Below are 20,002 nucleotides of genomic sequence, written 5' to 3'. Positions count from 1 at the left end.
TATACAGCAGAAGCTTTGCAAGCCATCCTACTGTCCTGTAAACACTTCAATTTGAATACTTGTTTGCTCAGTAAAAGTGAGCAAATTGAGGACCTGAAACCTCAGGGGAATTGACCAAGAAAAGTACCTTGTTATGGAGAATATGCAGGAGACAGCAACAGAGCCCCTTTGTGGTGTAGTCTGAGCACAGGAGCTGTGAAAGCTGACGTGTTACATTCTTGTGCCAATTGTGGAAGCTTCTGGCCTTCTGAATTACAAGCAGGTCTTTCTGAATCATAGTAGGATTTCAAAGTTGCCAAGTTTTCATATTTGGTGGTCAGGTTTTTTGTTTAAGCACTAATAGGTAGGGGTAGAGAAGTCAAAGCTTATGTCTCTGTTTGCCTAAAAATTATTAATCCATTTAGAAAATACATGCATCTGAAATTCATTTTTTTTGTCATTAAAAAATTTCAGTCTTTTGGTATTTCTAGCAGTGAGCTTAAGGTCTAAAAAATTTAGATGGTTCCTAACAATTTACAGTGAAATGAAGGCACAAGTCAGAAAATACTTCTAACTGTCACAAAGTCTTCTCTGCCTGCTGGTTTCTTTTGAGGGAGTTGTGAGGAATATATGACTCAGTGTTAGCTAGTCACTCAAGTTAATGTTTATGAGAAATTAATAACTTCCCTTTCATGGAATAAATTGATATTTAACAAGACTAACTCTTTATTTTACTTCTAAATTATAACAGCGTTTTGTAATTCCTTTTTTGTGATATTTTATTTACACATAATTGAAAATTGTGTAAATAGTGATTTTTTTCCAAAAGTACATAACTACAGTCTGGGCTTCTAAACATCAGCTCACTGGTATGTGCTGTCTAGCAACTTGCAAATGGGTTTGGGTTTGTTGAGTATTTTTGTTGGAGAGTTAGGACTTCATATTTTCTTATGGTTTTGTGCTTTTTTTACTTATGATAGACTGACACCTCTTTACTTTCCTTAGGCATAAAGTCTTTATACATTCTTAGATGGCTAAAGGTCATAGCCAGTGCTGTGATAAGGTTAGGGAATCTTCAGTGTTGTACATGTTAAATTACGAAGTCTCCTGGAGATAGAATAACCCTTGCATGTCCATTAAAGAGCTGGTATTTTGCCAACAATACCTTTCTGAATAAGGCACTCAAGCTTTTAAGGAAGTGTCCCTGGCCCCCCCTTGGCCCTCTCTCCCTCCCCAGTGTAATCAGAGTGCTCTAATACTGCTTTGTTTTGGTTTTCAGTGATCGCACTGTGAGGATCTGGAAAGCTCGAAATATAATAGATGGACAGATCTCAGATACAGGAGATGCAAATGAAGATCTTGCCAGTAATTGAAATTACAGGGGATAAAGGAATACATTGATCAATTTGAGGTGCACTCTATGCAGTTTGCTGCATGTCTAGTAGTTAAACACTGATGACTGGAATGGACTGAAAATGTGTGAACTCTTCCACTAGACCTGCTGTCCTTAAAATATGTACTGTATTTAATAACCTCTTGGTAACATGCTTGAGTCTCAACAGTCACGTGTATCTCTATATATTATGGCTGAATTTGTGTGCATATGTAATACTTGCAGTTTAAGTTAACTGGAATTCAGTCTTCTCTAATGACCATCTCAAAATTATAACCTGAAATATATAACAAAAGTGCTCTGCTGTATTTCACTCACAAGTATGATCAGCTGTTTTGCATTTTAGGGTAACAGGAGAAGGAACATGCCCCAGGAATAAGCCTTTGATCATGAGAGGCAGTTTGAAGATTTTAAAGGTCACTTACACTGTTGTTAGGAAAGTGGAGTGAGTAATAGATGGGAAGAAGCTGTTAACGGTATGTCTACCTGCCACAGCTGTATCCTGCTAACAGCAAATGCCATATCACTTGTGTGTTGATAGCATATAATCTGTGTTGACCAAAGTTGTGCAGCTGTGTATACTTTGTGCTCAGGACTAGACCTCAAATGCCCACAAATGGCTATGTTTTATTTGTGTTTTGCCTATGTTCTGCAATGACTAGATGTTCATAATGTTCTGATAAATATATCTTAATCTATTTTTCTTACTGATTTGTTTCTATCATCTCACATTTTCTTTTTTTAAGCAAATTGTCTTTCCTTTTTATCTAATTTTATATGCTGCTAAATGTATTTTAAATACACTCTTTTGCAAACCTTGGCAGTTACTTTGAGAACTGAACCACGTTTATTGGGAAAAGCTATGTAAATAGATGGTTGTATAAAGAAAATATCTTATCTTGTGCCTGTATGACTTTTAAAGCTCTTGGAACCTGGATATTGAGGGAGGATGTATAATTTACCCAACTGCTCTGAATATTAATTTGTAAATTCTGCAAATTTTAAAATTTTATGTAGATTCAGAAACAGTGTTTGGATATTGAGGTTTTTTTGGTTGTTTTGTTTTTATTTTTCAGAAAATATCAGTCTGTAAATTATAGCTTGTGTAGGTAACAAATAAAGATGTGAATGTGAACTGCTTTTTTGCCTTGTCCATCATATTTCCTTATAAAAAAATCACTTCCTTTGCAAAGGTGTTGAATTTAAAACTCACTGTTTTACACAGTGCAGTAGAGTAGCTTGGTGAGCACCATAGCCCATATATCCCATCATATCCCATGTCTGTGTTCCCCTTGGCCATTATTTGCGTCTTTATAGTACTTAGGAACCCTAGGGGGATTCCCTCACACTTAATACAGTACAGACATAAAATGAAGCAGGTGACTCCTTTTCCTATGAGATGATACCTCTCTTGCCTTATTGCATATGGTCTGTCAAACAAGGAAAAGTGCTGATGCCTCTTACTGATCTTGGAGGAATTACTTCCTTCTCTGCTCAGCTTGAAAGGAGATGAACATACTGCTTGCAATTTGAGGTTACCAATGTATTCCAAGTGTTGATAGAAACGGGTGATGGATGATATATATTGATTTAAAACAATGTATAAATTAGTTAAAATAAGCAGCAGCACTACCACTTAGTGTTTGTCTATCATGCTTTTTAGCTACTCAAAGGATATACACACAAACTATTTGGGACTATGTGACAACCTTGAGCAAATTCCGGTGGAGAGTGGATTTACATACAAGACTCACATGAGAGGTTTTTGTGCCTGGTGGAGGGTCCCCGTTCCCCTTGGCCCAGCAGGTGTTGTGCCAAGCTACACAAATGATACCAATCACTTGGTGACCCCTGCTTTTGGGGCTGGACACTCATGGCTGTGTGTGCAAGATTCATGTGAATAGTGTGTTTTGCAAGTGCAGGACAGAAGCCCTTGCAGCCCTGGGAAAAGCCTGCCTCTGTCCAGCTGCTGGACTCTGAGCACATGGGCTGTGTGGCCCTGGCCTGAGCTGCAGATGTTCCTCTCCAGTGATGCCTGGCAGGGCATATATTTTATTTGGCCTATCTCCTGATAGGCACTAATGTTACTTAATGGATTCATAAAAAATATTTAGGTTTTTGGTTGTTTTATTTTTTTCTTCCAGAAAGATATTCCACCTAAACCAAGTCTTACTGTAGAACAAAGCTTTCACACATTTGCTCTGAAATTTCTTGGCATCAAGTAATTGGAAGAAAAATGTCATTTTGTAAAGGTCACAGTATCACTGTCTTGTTTTAATGGAGAATTCTTTGACTGTTTGTTTTTCTCCAAACTTCATCTGTGCTGTAAACCCATATATGTGACAAAAGATAATATGAAATCAGAAAAAGGTAATCACTGGATTCCCACTGTCTGAACATATTTGTGTCAAAAAAACCAAAGGTGGTCTCTGAAAAATTAATTTTCTAAGAAGTCATGGAAAAATCACATTTTCCTCTCAAAGTTGGAATTCAAAAGTTGAACAAAGTGTGTGGAAAAATTAGACTGTATCTCATCATATCTGCTTAGATACAGGCAAGGTCATATGTTACAAATAATCTCATTAAAGATATGAATGCTGAGAACATATTTGCAATGCTTCTGATTGTGTATCAGAACAAGTGCTTAACGTGCCCCTGCCTTGTATAAAAGGCTTCAGACTGCCTGCACAAGTCCTCCTTCAACCATGGCAAGGATGAGGAGTCTGTGTTTCTTGGCTGTTGTGCTTGCAGGTAAGTATACCACATTTTTATTTTGTCCTAGGCTTCATAAGCAAAATATAAAAGTGCTAATGATAGAAGAGCTATTAAAAGAAATTACTGTTTTCCATGGAAAAGGAGAGAACAGGCATGGCACTGACTCCACCTGAGGTGACTGTGGGAGGACAGCAGAGCTGACTTCTTTAGAAATATGCCCCAGTCCTACGGTGCATTCAGCACTTGGGCACCCACATAGTCAAAAGGGAATCAGTGGGATCATTCAGCTCTGAAGTTACCTATTGCTTTGTTAGTTTTGGGTTTTTTTCTGTAATTTTTACTCCAGCATACCAGAGGTTGATTTGGTCCAGAGCATAGTAAAGGGAGAATACATATTATTTTGTTGCTGGAGAATAGAAACTCTGCAGAAAATGCCTTTGAAATGTACAGATGAACCTAAAATGTAAATACTAATACTATTAAATGAAAAACTGTGTGGTAATACTTCAATTCGTTCCTTATGCCTTAATTTTAATCCAATTTTTCAAAATTAAAGTGAAGGTTTTAAAAAATCAATGAGAATTATTTTTCACCTAAATCTTTCCAACTGCCTTTCTTTAGCTTCTGTTCCCATGGAAATTATCATGGAAAAGCAGCAAGTAGCCATAGCTGTTGCTATATATTCAACTACTTGTTTGGATTTAGTCTTTGTATGTTTACAGACATGGGCTGTAAATACAGTGAAAATTATGGTTTTTAAATTATCTTTAAAAGTAGGGAAGGAAAATTGTATCTTCCCACTTGCTGCTATCAGGTTTGTACTACAATAGAAGTAAATCCGGGAACAAGGGATGAACAAGGCTGCAGCCCTATTCAGCTGCTCACACCTGCAAGTCTTTGTTTTTAAAATTTGCTGGAAAATGTAAGCTTTGCATTAATGGGAAAAGAAATGGAAGAAATTTCTTGGCTCCTGCTGGGGGAATGTTTTTTCCCTTTGAACTAGGTTAGTCATCCACAATCTCGTTCATAAGAAGTATTTTGAAAGTATTTTACAATACAAATTAATTCATAAAAGTCTCTCCCAAACCTATCCTGTGTAAAATGACACCACATCAACAATCTGCTGTAGTATGTTCAGTCATACTTTTCTTGATTTCAGCAATGAAAACACTAATGCTGCATTTGACTTTCACTAGAAAACACACTCCAGACCAAAATTAAATGTGATAGGTTTTGTTTATTTTGTGCTCCAAGAAGAAATAATTGCAGGATTGCAGAAGGATGCTCATATTCCTATTATGCTTTGGATGAAAAAGAGGATAAGAATTTATAGCTTTTCTATATGATGTATCATGAGGGGTGAATGCTGGACAGAGAGCAGTCAGCCTGTGGGACCTGACTCTCTGCTCCAGCAAACAGAGGTGGAAACCAATGCTGCCTGCCCAGCAGCTGGTGCAGATTAACAGCCAGATAATTCCTGTTAATTCCAGCCTCAGGAAGATGATAATGAGGCACTGTGGCAGCGAGCAGTGAGCTCTACTGAGCAGCCTGGGAGCATCAGACCTGAGTGTCAGATGTTCCTGTCTAAAAGGGGCATGAGAGTTTTCTCAAAAAAAATGTAGGTGGCACTCCTGCTTTTCTGTGTTCGTATTCCCCACTTGGAAACCAACTCTGGCATTGCAGCATGATGGCATTCTCTAGCAAAAATCTACTATTTCATTCTGTAAATTTTCCTAGTATACATAATTACTGCTTGTGCACATCTGCTTGTATAATTCTTTCTGTGGAGAAGCCCAGACTGCATCAGCAATCATATTTTAGGCTTTCAAGCACACAACAGTCCACATGAAAAAAAAAAAAAAAAGAAAGCAGAGGTATTAGTCATTTTGTAGAAAGGGCAATTATTGTTCAAGTAGATTTAATCTTGGAATACTGCTGTAATGACTAAAATGACATAAATTAACTTCAGAATAAGTATGCTGCCTGTGATATGCCTGCTCTCTCTGAGAATATTTACCAACAGCAGTTTGTCAGCACAGCAGGGAGCTGGTCTTGTGGTCCCCCTGCTCTTTGGAGGCTCTCAACCAGAGGGCTTGACTTGCAGCTGTAAAAAAGGAAAATTTAGCACCTTACTAACAGGTTTTTTTTCATGATGATTCTGTGAATGACTAATATATGCCTTTTCTTTTACTGCTGGCATCTTCCCTTTACTCATAATCATACCTATATTAAAACAAACTACTAATACTATGTAGATACAGCTGTCATATGATACAGAAAAGAAACCTGATATGAACATATACTCTATTTTTCTATTTATATCATATAAGTGCATGCTGCTTGTCACATATTTGTATCTCTATAGATAGAAAACATCTCTGTATAACATAATTATACAGAAAATGTAACATTTTAATATTGATAGCAGTCTTTACTGAAGACTCCCTCCTGTTCTGCCAGCCTGCAGTGTTGCTCTCACGCCTCACCAGCAGCTTCATTACGCTGCTATTTAACTTTGTATGAGTATTTCAAGCAAGTCGTGCTTCAGCTAAGCACAGGCAGCTCTGAGTGCAGAATAATGCAGACCCAGTGCCTCGGCTTGTAAAAGAAAGTGGTTGCTGCTCTTGCTCCGGTATGAGCAGGCAGCTGCTCCTCGGCCATCATCTTAGTCCAAGGGATAATGGGTACCAGCCCTAAGATGGGGAGAAAGCACATCCAGAACAAAGAATAACTGAGGTTTGCCGTGCTGTGGGGTTTTTAACGCGGTTCCCTGCTGCTCTGACGGCTTTTCCCCCACAGCCCTAGGCGGGTGCCTGGGCGAGGAGCAGGACGCGCAGTGCCCCAGCAGCATCGCGGTGCGGAAGCGCATTGACTGCCACCCGCAGCCCGGCGCTTCCCAGGAGTCCTGCGAGGCCCGGGGCTGCACCTGGTGCTCCAGCGATGTGCCCAATGCTCCCTGGTGCTTCTTCCCGGAGGACAGTCCCTACGGCTACGCCCGCAGCGGGAACCCCGAGCAGACCGACAAGGGCTGGAGGTGAGTGCGGGAGGCTCCCTGGGCGCTGCAGGCCGGCACTGCCCCACGGCCACCGCTGCCGCCCTGGCCGCTCTCCCGAACACATCCCCCTGAAAACTTTCCTTCCCCAAGGAGGGAAAGGGACACCTTTCCCTGTGCATTGCCATAGAACTGGGGCTTGCGCTCTCACCACACCTCAGGTGAGGAAACCAGGTGCAGGCACGGAGTGTTCCCTCCCGCCCTGGCAGCTATGTCCCAGGAAGTTATGAGGTCTTCTTTCTTTAGTGGCCTCTGTTTTGTCCATTAACATCAAGGAAGGCCTAAACTGGCCTCAGGGATTATTTCTGTCAGTAAGTCAATGATTTGTTTTTTAAGAGCTGCCACAGAGCAGCTGGGTGGTTCCCCTTGCCTGCCCAAGGGTGGTCTCAGCCAGTGATCCTTCGTGGTGGTCACCAGCATGTGTTTGCCCTGCAGAGTCACGCTGAACAAGCGCCAGGCCATGTCCCTTTTCGGAAATGACATTTCTCCGATCGTCTTCGAAGTGGAGTTCCAGACCAAGGACAGACTCCGGTTCAGGGTGAGTATTTGGGGGGTTGGAATCATTGAACCAAAGTGACTCATGCTAAGGAGTGAGCTGACCTGCCCCCTGCTCACCTCGCTCTAGCTCTACGACCCCAGTGCGCAGCGGTTTGAAGTCCCACTCAAGATCGATGGCCCCGGGGTCACCGCTGAAGAAGCCAACTATGAGGTGGAGTTCTCCGATGATTCCACGCACTTCACGATCAAGAGGAAGAGTACTGGCACCGTGCTGTGAGTACTACGCATGATTCATATTGCTTTTTGTAAAAGTTAGGTGTGATGGGGTGAACACTCTTTCCTTACACCCTGTTGCTTGGGCCTGTGGGACAAGGGCTCAAAGGATGTGGTATAAATGCAGATTTGTGCCTTGTCCCTGAATGGCTTTCATTATTAATGGGGGTATGTGCCCGTGTACCAGACAATTATCTATGTGCATGTATAAAAGTTTATGCAGTAAGTCAAAAACTTCTGAGGCTACAATTTCATGGCTTGGGATGCTGGTAAACTCAACTCATCGAAGCACTGAGCTAAGATTTCTGAAATTTGAGGTATCAGGAACTAAGCGCCAGGTCTCCTGACACTTTCCAGCAGGAAAGTCTAGGGAGCTCAAAGCAGTGGAGGCTGTAAGCCTCGAATTTCCACTGATGTCACTGAATGGCACTGGCTCTAGTTGTCCCTCTGCAAAAATACCATTTGTTTTCTCAAGCTAATACTGTAAGTTTAACTTCAGCAAAAGCTCCTCTCACTAACAAATGTCACCGGGTGTCATAATTTCCCTTTTCCTTGGCTTCCATCAACACATCTCTAGTGCATAATGCTGCTTAGAAAGAGTCCCAATCAAGGTGCATTCCTGCCAGCTGCTTTTGGGAATGCGGCAGTGAGCAATTTAAGGATGGCTTAACATGAGTGATGCAAATGAGACAATACAGCCTCTAGAATGGTCTGCAGATGGAACCATCATGCTGGGTTTTTAATGACCTGACCATCCTTTTGAACTACAGTCTCATGGCATCTCTTTATACATGTCACAGTCAATTCTGTAAAGTCTTATTTATGCAGGCTATTTTAAATGCATGCATTATGCATTACTATAATAACAAAAATAATTTAATTTCTCATTAGACTTAACAGCTCTGTGTAAACAGTGGGCTTTTGTTAAAGGCCCAATTTTCTTCTTCTTCCTGTAAAGGCTTATTAATTGGAATGCTGGTGTAAAGGGTGAATGCATAACAAGGGCCTAGCTCATGACCCATTCTCGTTCAGCCCTCCTCACCTTTACCCAGACCCCAAGGCTTTAGCCTGGGTTGATCAAACTTGAGATGTCCCAGCTAAGGGGAGGGACTGCCATGGAGCAGATGCAGGGTCTGCCAAAGGCACAGCTCCAGTGACAGGCAGAGGAACACAAGTCAGTCCCCACTGAGCAGGTTTCCAGGAGGGCACATTCAGTGCCCTGCTGTGGGCCTGGGGAAGCCTCCTGGCTTCCCCTCCATCTCTTTGTGCACCAAGCAGCAGCAGAGGTGTGGGTGCAGCCGTACTGTGCTGCGGAGCCCAGGGAGGCAGAGGGCAGCCTTGGTTTGCAGGACTGGCACAGCAGCAGCAGGGATGCTCTGCTCTCCAGCGTCCCCGTGGGAAATTGTACACTGCCTCCAGGCAGGTAAAGGAGTGCTCCTGAAACCCAGCCAAGCCAAAAAAGAGGAAATTGTGGGTGAATATAATGCACAAATAATGGACTTCTATCCTGCAAGCAGTTGCAGGGCTGCTCCCAAAATATTGTCACCAGCAGAGACACAGGATTTTGTGTACAGAAAGGGAAATAGTATGTTCCTTGGAATTCTGGTTTCATGTGGAATGGCACAGCCAGTACTGTAGTCTAAAGGATCCTGTCAGGGAGCCATTCCTCTCACAGCTGAATGATGTTTAGTTTAGTTGTATTCCCTGTGTGAGGAGCAAAAATGCTTCCCCTTCATTTGTTTGCCTGTCCATCCTGTCAGAGTGAGGAAATGCAGGTGCTCAGAGATAGCTCCACAGCCTGTCTTAGAGGGATTTGCAATCTCCTTAGCTACCAAAAGAGCTATGCAGATGGAATCTTTCAAAACAGGGAAGCAGGTTATATATCCTGGCCTAAAATCTATGGTTGGCTGCATTTACTTTACTGGGAGGGATGAGCCCTCAGCAATCAGCATTATAGGAACATTCCCATCAGTGGCTGCACTTGACTGGCTGGGTCCAGGGGTGCACTGGTGGCATCTGTCAGGTTAAGTAGATTTTCATGTTAGTTCAACCTGCCCAAAGGCAGGTTTGAATGCTAAAAACCAAATCTTTTCCTTCGGGTTCCCTCCAGAAGTGGGAGCAGCTGCTCCAGGGCGCCCAGGCACCAAGCGGCACAGGTGGTGGTGTCTGTGCCCAGGCCAGGTTAGGGCAGGCTGTGTGTCTCTGAGAAACAGACAAGTGCCTGACACCTGGAGGGACTTTAGCCTCCTGTTTTAAGACGTGAACAGCCATGGCCTTACTGTCTCAATGAACAGCTGAATCAGTTGTTGATTTCTATATGCACACAAACACTGCTCAGAACAGTCCATGTGGGCAAATAAAACCTCTTCAACAGGTGCTGCAGTTGCACTCCCCAGGTGTGGGTGGATAATAACTTGTGTCTGCAACAAACCAGGTCAGGGTTCTCTCCTGGACCTTTTAAATATCTCTGAGGAAAACTTCTCCATAGTAAAGCAATTCCAGATCCTCAGAAATCTTCTTTTCCTTATGCTTCTTATCCCTTGCTAGCAGAGCCATGCTGCTGGATGACCTACCGCCACAAGAAAGCCTAAATACCCTCATGATGCCCAGCATGCTCTGGCACAGCTGACAGTCCACCTGGGAAGGAAGCAGCCTGTCCCAGGCAGCAACACAGTGTAGGTTTGGGTGGCTGTATCAAAGCCCACGCCTGTGTTTCCCTGCCCTCCTTTCCGAGCTGCAGTCTGTCCTGCCATCCATGGCTTTGTGCTGGGAAGCAATGGGGTGTCAGGCTCCTGTCTGTTCTGCTTGATAGAAAACCCCATCCCCACTCTGGCACTCCTGTGCACAAAGCCTCCTCCTTGTGAGGAGTGATTTCATTCCACATTAGAAATGCTGCAGGGGAGAGGCAGAGGAGGCTTTGAGTGTGCTTTAAGGGCATTTCTCACACTCACTGCATGCAGGGAGACGTAGCTGAGCTACCCAAGGAGGGCAGGACAAACTCAGGGCTCCATGTAATCACAATAACAGGGGAAAGGAATAAACTGTGTGGGGGGAGAGACATTAACAGCTGATTGCAAACCTCAAGCAGAGCCAGGAGCAAGAATAAAAGGCCATGTCCTGCTACATTTTCAGCTTGCTTCAAGCTAATCAGTTGACAGCTGCTGCTTTGCCTGCATGGGGCGAAAATTAGACAGAGTCATGCAGGGAGATGATCCAGGCACTGCTGGGGGCTGCTGGGACCAGGAGCTCTTGGGCTGCCTCCCTTTGAACTCCCAGCAATACCTCTCTGCTTACTCCCTCTTACTTTTCTCCTTCTCATCCACTGCTGTCTTGTTCTCTGTCCCATCACATCCTGTCTCCTTCTGCTCTGCTTTTCTCCCTCTCCAATGCTCCTGCTGTTTTGCCACTAGCCAGGGAAGGTCCTTTTCTGTGCCAGTAGTTATCCAAAGCCATGGGGGTAAAGAGGTGCCATGTCCACACATTCACTAGGGAGATGCCAAGGGGATCAGATGAGACACAGCAAAGCTTCTGCTCCCATCCAGAAGTCAGGTGCTTTCTGTTTTCCACAAGAAAACTAGAAACCTGCATCTGATTTAAGGCTGCAAGTCACAGTTCTGAACCACGAGGGACAGGGACTAGGGCATGAATCTCCTGTCCCAGAGAAGAAGCTCCCAAACTACCATCGTTTTCGGGCAGTGGAGGCTGCAGGGAGCCTCTTTTTACTCCCATCATGATTGGAAAATAATTGTTTTGGCAAAATTGGTGTGGTCAGTGGAAAAATGTTATGTCAAGAGATTGGCTTTAGTTTAGTCAATCTTTGCTTAGGATATCCTGGTTGATCTTGCAGCTCTTATGGGAAACTGTCCTATTGTTGGCCAGGACCCTACATTAGTAAAAACAGGGGAGAAAATGCTGTGTTGTAATAAGGCAGGTGAGCAAGCTAAAGAGCCTGTGGGTTGTTTTGTGGCACATACAGTCAGGCAAGCACTGTTCTCCTTGCTGCTCCTGCCACACTAATGACAGCAACCACTGGAGGAGGTACTATCAACTGAGAGCATCAAGGCTCCAAGAAAGCACAGATTTTCTCAAGAACAGAGAGTAAAAGGCTGGGAAGTGTGTGCTTTAAGGCAGTGATAAATAACAAACACATGCTTGTTTTGCAGTGTGTGATTACTCTGTGGGACTCATTGCCCCAGGGCAGCACTGGCACAGGAGGCCTAGCAGGATACACATTCAGGCATAATAAAAAAATCATCTGCAGGAAAATAAAACCCCCAAATACTTCTGTCTCCATGCTTCACAACATCAGTTAATTCTATGAAAACAGCCAGAAACTTCCTCCATAAGCAGATTATTGCAAGGCTGGCTCTGACTGACATCTTATGCCTCTTCCTTTATGATATCTGGCCTCGGCCATTGCTGGAGACAGGCTGCAGAGGGATGGACTACTGATTTGATTCTCCACTTTAATATCCTGGCTTTTCCTTCATGATGTCACACAAATAATGGAAGGCAGAACATTTTTTTTGCAAGCCAGATAGGGACTACTTTCTATTAAGCATTTGGATTACCTCGTTTGCTATTGCACTTGGGCATATACTGCACAAATAACCAAAACCTAATCAAGATTTTCCTTAATTTCCAAAAAGGCTGCTGTAGAGTTCAGCTGCCTTTTTTTATTTTTAGCACAGACACCACTTACCACGAAGGTGTTTTACATAGGCAGGGCTATTAGAATGATTTATAATGCTATTGTCATAACTGCAGTTTTGCTGGACGCAAGGGGAGGAAATCGTATGCATCATAGGTAGAATGGGCTTGTTCCTAATTTGTAGGAGCCATTATTTTAGTTTTCTAATCATTAAGATTTATGTTACCTAGGCAAGAAATATTGTAGGTATATCACTTACCAAGTGTTTTTCAGAGCAAAATTAAGCATTGTATATCCAGTGAGTTATAGGACATTTCCTGATATCACACAATGAATACAGTAGAAGTAGAGCAGAAATGTGTCAATAACTGTAAATATACTCTGCACTTCTTATTTTTTTATAAATGTCATGTTTGTGGAAAATCTGTTGATTACTTCTGCTGATTTTCTCCACCTACTTGACAAATCACCTTTAAAGGAAGATAAACATATCAAAATTCAGTCTTTTTGTGGACCTTCTGCACTGCAGTGGTGTCCCAAGTGTTACAGCTAATAAGGAATACAGCTGTTGTGAAACACTGTTATGGTTTAACCCCAGCCAGCTGCCAAGCACCACACAGCTGCTTGCTCACTCCTGACTGAAAGATGGAGAGAATCAGAAGGGTAAAAGTGAGAAAACTCATGGGTTGAGACAAGAACAATTTAATACAAGGAAAAAAAAGTAAAAGTAGTAGTAGCAATAATAATAATAACAACAATATTAATAATAATAGTAATATTAATAATTATAATAATAATAATGTAATTAAAAGGAAAATAACAGAGATAAAACCCAAGAAAGAAAAGTGATGCAAATGACAACAATTACTCACCACCATCTGACTGATGCCTTCCAGTCCCTGAGCAGCAGTCTCCCAGCCAATCTTCCTGCTAGGTTTAATGCTCAGCATGAAGCCATATAATATGGGATGTACCTTGAGGCCAGCTATCCCAGCTGTGTCCCCTCCCTGCTACTTGTGCACTCCCAGACTCCTTGCTGGTGGGGCAGTGTAATGAGCACCAAAGCCCTGTTGTGCTCTGTTAAGTATTGCTCAGCAGTAATTAAAACATCCCTGAATTATCAATAGTTTCCAGCACAAATCCAAAACATCACCCCATACCAGCTACTATGAAGAAGGTTAACTCCAGCCAAAACCAGCAGTCAGTGGAAGTATTTTTAGCAATCTGAGATCTGGGCTCCTTAGGTGATGCTCCTCAGCAGCTCCAGTGTGTTGTCAATCAATTTATTTGAGGTTCATTTGAAAATAGAGTGTGTACTCCTCACTCCCTAGGGTGCTTTAGCACTTTATGGGCAGCCTGTGCATACTATGGTAGCCCAGGCCCTCTGGAATAGTGTGCCCAAGCTTTGCCAGGAGGCTTAGACTCCCTTTTTGGATAGCTGTAGGAAGTTACAACTAAATTTGCACGCAGATAATATATGGGGTGGTCTGGAGGCCAAGAAAAGCAGATGTTATAGAGGACGTTTTCTCCAAGTGACTGGACCAGTTGTTTACAACTTCAAATAATGAGCTCAGTTCTCCAGGATTCATTGCAACAGGAAGGAAAAAAAAAGACCAAACCTCTCCCAACTCAAAATTATTTTTGAATGTCCAGATAATGCACGATGCCTGTCCTAATGATGTATCATATCTGTGTCCCAAGTCTGCTCATTCTGGAGGTTTTGTCAGACCACCCTTAGAAGTGCCACCAGCTGGTTGCTCACGGCAGGTGAATCAGTGCTTTGGGCCACTGCACACACTGCAGCCATTGACCTCCAATAAACCCCAACAGAGTATTGTTCAGAGAGGTAAATCATCGTGTCCAGTTCATATTACAAAGGACTGATGATTGCACTCCTGAAAACTATCTTGTTCAGCCTTTTAGTCATCCCCCTCAACATTGTGACAATGATAGTCATGAACTTCAACATGAGCAGGATGTTTTATCTATCTGCTTACTCACCTTCCTTTTAATAGTCCTTCCTTGGTCCACTCCAGTTATGTTTCATCCTGATAGCCAGTGGCTTCACTGCTGGTGTGAGACCAGTTCCCTTGCTGGCCAAAAATGTTAATTTTTACAGAGACCTTTTCAATCTGAGTCATTCTTTTTTTCCTGATAAGAGGTTAAAAATTAGAGAGGTTTACTCTTTAGTATAGTGTACCATGTATGAAAGAAAAGAGCAGCTTTTATCAGTCAGACTCCTTGGACAGGCAGCAGTTCACTGTTCAAAGACAATGGGCCAGGCAGATGTGTGGGGAGGCTGGTTTGCATTTCCATAGGCAGGAGTGCTCCTACCACAGACACCCTAACAGCTTAAGACTTTCAGCAGTAAATGTGACTGCAGCTATTACCTCTTGTGCAAAAAAGAAGGGTTCTTGTCATCACAGACTTTGCCTTGTCTAACTTCTAGCAGGTGTTGCAGTTTTGAGAGTGAGCAACTGTTCAGCTCTGGTTTTACATTTTTAAGACCCCTTCTGTTGTCCATCACAGTGGTTTTATGGTTCATAGGACACTTGAAGGAAAACCATGCAAATTCCTGCAAACATGATGTAATTTTATGCTCCCTCCTGTTTTGTTCCTTCTATCTGCTTCAAACTAGCAGGAGGGAAGGTGGGAGAAATATAACATTTTCTTTTATTGTATCCAAGGTTTTAAGGAATGCCATATTTTTTTCATCTAAGTGATTGCTCCTTGCCAACACTACATGTGCAAACACATAAAGTAGCACAACAGCTACCATGGTGTGCTAGGGAGCACAAGGACTCAGGAAGCTGCTTGGAGTGAAGGCAGAGAATAGTGCCAGGGGAAAACCTGTTCATGCTTTCCTTCAGATGGAGATGACATAATGATGCCCAGAAAAAAAAAAAGAGAGTCATTACCAGCCTTTTTATGTCATGGCTAATGCTATATTTAGTGCATAGCTATGCTGGCATGAAGAGGTCTAGGGAAGGACAAGGCTGATGGGGAGCTGTGCTGGTGGGGGTGGCAGCCCCAGGGAGCTGAGCCATGGAGGGATGCAGAGCAGGGCGCTGTTATGGCAATGTCATGCAGATGTAGAGTTGCCTGAAGGAATGCATGAGTCATAAACCAGTTTCTCCACAACATGTAGAGATACGGTGGGGCAGAAGGCTTGTTCCTAGGGCTGTCATTTGCACCACCCCAGTGACCCTCCTGGTCAGGAAGGGGACTTGCTGAGCTGCAGTAATACTTTAATGAAGTAATACTTTTATGCCATGGTAACACTAAGAGTTCTCATGATAGGAAATGTCCATGCTATAATGTGGGTACCACAAATATACAAAGCCTCATGTCCTCTGAACAGACATCATGGGGAGAGCTCAATGACTTAGGACAGATATTTAAACTTTTCAAAAGTATTTCCCCTCTGGCATAGTTTGAGGTTTTCTTATCCCTCTGGTCTGCTCAGAGCAGTGACCCTTCCTGTCTTGGCACAGAGCAGAGCTGTGTGACAGTTTTCCTTTGGGCAGGACTATAGCTCCAGAGCCATCCCTATTCTTGCACGACAACTGCTTCTTGCAGAAAGGCCTTTATTTGTCAAGGACTAGATCTAATTCTCAGGGATGTTTTGCATGCATAGCTCTTCTAAAAGAAAATAATTTTATTCAGTACTGCATGTAGGTGGAGATGATGGAAAGGAGGGAGGGAGGGGTTCCTGCTGGCAAAAATCCAAATCAAGAGTTACATACAAATTCTTCTTCTGCTTGTAGGAAAGGACAAATAGACTTTTAAAAAACACACAGACCCTTTAGTATCCGTGTGTGACTTTGGATTTTTCTAGGAAAATTTTGGGATATCTTGTGCCTGAGTTTTGCATGGAGAGGCAAGGTAGTGCCTCAAGCATCCCCATGAGCGCCCGTCCTTGCAGCCTCGTGGGGAGAGCCCGCCAGTGTGGTGGGACCAGTGGTGCCCTCCCAGTCCTCCCAGCAGCAGGGACTTGTCCCCAGGAAGGGCTGCTGGTGGCACGGAGGGCAGGCCACTCACCAGAGTGCTCTCCTTGTGAGGGTTAGAGCTGCTCCCCACCAACACCACCCATCTCCCATTTCTCTGATTTACCAGTCAATTTGATCTACCATTTAATTTTGTCAAAATCATTGACAGAAGAACATTAAAAGGAGAGTTATGCCACTTCTGTGCTCTATGGCTTGGGCTCATTTATTTTAATTAGCTGTAACAAATTCATGGTTAAACAAGGCTCGAGAGGGTGCTATCTAAATGAGCTACTCATGGCATACACATGACCATTAACAAAACACTTCTCCACAGCTTGACTATGTTATCCCCCATCTAACTTGCAGCTCATTATAGCTCTAGAGATAAGAAACAGAATGTAGCACCTAATTAAAATGTGATCCTGTGTCCACAGATGATTCAATAGAAATAAATGCATTAAGCTGGTGAGAGAAGCAGGAGAGTCATCACAATAAAAACATCTTGTTCAAGCAGAGTCTGGAGAAAACTATACCTCTATTTTAGGCACCTGCATGAAGTTGGGGGTATTTGGGTCCTGATACAGCAAAACATTAAAGAAGGCTGATATAATGTCTTTTGTTCTCATTAAGTATTCTGAACTCCACTGTGTAATAACAATTTTTAGCCTTTCACATTGGTTGTCATAGAAATAGCATAAGCAACCACTTATTTTGATAATAGATTTATAGTCTGTCTTCTGTTGTTTTAGTTGCTCTTTTCAAAAATTATATTGATGCATTCTTTTTACATAAGTAGATGAGATATCTTCAACCGTTGCAAGATGAATTTAATGTGTTAGGTTAAGCACTTTAGACGCATGCATAGAATTTAATGAACTTTTAATACTGTTATTCTCCAAAATACATAAAAAGTACAAATAGCCAGACATGAACTTAAAATGGTACCTTCCAAAGAGAAACAAACTAATCCTGTCTCGCTCTGTTTGTCACAGGTGGGACAGTCCCCTGGTTGATCTGTTTTTCTCCAACCAGTTCCTTCAGATCACCACCACTGTGCCATCCACTTCTGTGTATGGGTTTGGTGAACACGAGCACCCGACTTTCAAGCACAACATGAACTTTGTTACCTATGGCATGTACGCCAGGGACCAGGCACCAACGGTAATTCACTCTGCAACACTTTGTCCTAGCCTGTCACCAAAAGGAGGTGGCAAACATGGAATGTCACAAGCTTCGCGGGTATCATCAGTTTTCATTAAAGACGAAGCCATGAATGTTTTGAGGGAACTTTGAAAACACTTATCAGAACCTTTCTCACGGTGCAGTTTTCAGGAAAAAGTATATTGTGTGCCAAGATCCTGGTTCAGGAGAGCTTTGCATTTCATGCTTGGATCAATCCCTGTTCATCCAAACAAGCTGGACTCCAGCAGGACTCATTAGATATTTGGCTGGAGTCCAGGGCTGAATCTGTTTTAACTAGGAAAGCAATTCTTACTCATGCCATTTTGAAGGATTTAGCAGAATATCAAAGCTTTAACTGGGGAAGACTAAAAAATTCCATTGTGGTAAGGCAGAAAAAAAAAACCAACTCTTCTGTCAATTTGACTTTGCACCAATTTAGATGGAAGAATTCCCAACCTTTCAAAATAAGTCTCTGAATATGAATGAATTTATTTCCTTGTCTGTGCATAGGTAGCTACCTGACAAAAGCTATGAAAAATAGCAAAGTCAAGTGATACTTCATATGTTCTTTATGTTTCAGTCATTTGCCAACCTCTATGGAGTTCACCCTTTCTACATGTGCGTAGAACCAGACGCCAATGCCCACGGTGTTCTCCTTCTGAACTCCAATGCACAAGGTAAAAAGATATATGGATTCCCTAGATGGACTGCGTATAGAAATATGATAGATTAGTAAGTATAAAGTACTGTTTTACTGACTGCTTTTTAATGTGGTACAAATATGAGTGACTGTGTGGCTAACTAAGCTTCCAGGACTAATAGATTTTTCAAAGATTTTTCAAAGAGATTTCAGTAGAATGAATTTTTAACAAGGAATTTGAGCATTTTTAGGCATTTTCAGGGAAAATACATTCTTAACTTTTTAATGAAAATAGATGCAAATAGAGGGAAAGAAGAAGGTGGAAGAAATTTCCTCTGAGATTGGCATAACAAAATCAAATCAGTTTAGGTTAGTCCTATCTTCTCTCTTTGGAGAATAGTTTTGTATGTTGCCATGGTCACCTTACTGCATAAATCTAGTGGTATAATTTCAGAAAAGGGGAATCTTCACTTAGTCTATAAAATCAGTTTCCCCTGGCAGACAATGGCTTTCAATAAGATTAAAATAGCATAGAGGAACCCTAAACACAAACTTGTTGATCCTTTGTATAAATATGAATCTGAGATAAATGGATCTGTGCAATCTACGCTGTGTGGGTTTCTGTGATTTATTGCTGCACCATGCCAATCTGAAAGCAGAGATTACAGAAACACTGGGCCTCCCTACCTTCAGGCCCTGTTTGTTCATCCAGTCGTACCCACAAGGTGCACAGAAGAGCCCAGGGTGCACACATCTGGATAGGATAGGATAGAATATTTCAGTTGGAATGGACATGAAACATGTAGTACAACTGCCGGAACACTACAAGGCTGACGGAAAGCTTAACATGTTCTTAAGGCATTGTCCAAATGATCTTATACACTGACAGGCTCAGGGCATCAACAACATCTCTAGGAAGCCAGTTCCAGCATTTGCCCACCCTCAGTAAAGAAATGTCTCCTAATATTGGGTCTCAACCTCCTCTGATGCATTCTTGACCTATTCCCATGTATAGTGCAGAGTTGGTTTGTGCTGAGGGCCTTTTTTTTCCCTTTTAGATGTTACTCTGTCTCCAAACCCATCTTTGACTTTCCGCACTATTGGAGGGATCCTCGACTTCTATCTCTTCATGGGACCAACTCCTGAGAATGTGGTTCAGCAGTACACTGAGGTCAGTAGAAAAGTGCTCATGGCTCATGGAACAGTGCCTTGTAACACAGTCCTGTCAGTATCTGGTAGTATCAGTGGGTAGTGCAGGCAGAGCTTTGTCCTGATCCATTTGTACAAAGCTGCAGCTTCAGATCCATGGGAAAGCTGGCGTGTGCTCGAGCATCTGTGAGCAGTCTGAGTGTCACAGGCAGGCTGGCTGTTCAGTGCACATTCCAGCCTCTCCTGCAATATGTCAGGATGGGATGCCCTAAAGGGATGCAATGATTAGAGAAATACCTGTCTAAGCTTACTCCTCTCTGGGCTCTCACAGTTTTATAGTCTGCATTTTGATACTGCAGGCCAAGAAAACAAACTAGGCAGAGCACAGATGGGAATGTTTGGGAACTTTACATATGTTGGATTTCAGAGATATTGAATGGACTTTGAAGTCTTCAAGCCTTTATTTGCCAGTGGAATTGCT

The 20,002-nt window shown here is 42.5% G+C and overlaps 2 protein-coding genes across 6 annotated transcripts in view; both read left to right on the top strand.

The window, feature by feature from the left end:
* KIF21A (kinesin family member 21A) overlaps positions 1-2,511 on the top strand; it is an 86,232-nt gene extending 83,721 nt beyond the window's left edge. For all 5 annotated transcript variants that reach the window (XM_030961124.1, XM_030961127.1, XM_030961126.1 and 2 more), the window contains one exon: positions 1,259-2,511. In XM_030961124.1, coding sequence (XP_030816984.1) covers positions 1,259-1,352 — 94 coding nt within the window. In that variant the 3' untranslated portion in view covers positions 1,353-2,511. The remainder of the gene's footprint in view (positions 1-1,258) is intronic.
* A 1,566-nt stretch (positions 2,512-4,077) lies between these two features.
* The window catches only part of LOC115910587 (maltase-glucoamylase, intestinal-like), a 59,824-nt gene continuing 43,899 nt past the window's right edge, over positions 4,078-20,002 (top strand). The window contains exons 1-7 of the mRNA XM_030960837.1: positions 4,078-4,123; positions 6,887-7,121; positions 7,575-7,677; positions 7,765-7,910; positions 17,543-17,711; positions 18,313-18,409; positions 19,431-19,543. Of these exons, the coding sequence (XP_030816697.1) occupies positions 4,078-4,123; positions 6,887-7,121; positions 7,575-7,677; positions 7,765-7,910; positions 17,543-17,711; positions 18,313-18,409; positions 19,431-19,543 (909 nt within the window). The remainder of the gene's footprint in view (positions 4,124-6,886; positions 7,122-7,574; positions 7,678-7,764; positions 7,911-17,542; positions 17,712-18,312; positions 18,410-19,430; positions 19,544-20,002) is intronic.

The sequence above is a fragment of the Camarhynchus parvulus genome, chromosome 1A, assembly GCF_901933205.1.
Source record: "Camarhynchus parvulus chromosome 1A, STF_HiC, whole genome shotgun sequence".
Taxonomy (NCBI): Eukaryota; Metazoa; Chordata; class Aves; order Passeriformes; family Thraupidae; genus Camarhynchus; species Camarhynchus parvulus.
Note: the sequence above shows the minus strand (reverse complement) of the source record. Positions and strands in the feature narration are given on the sequence as shown.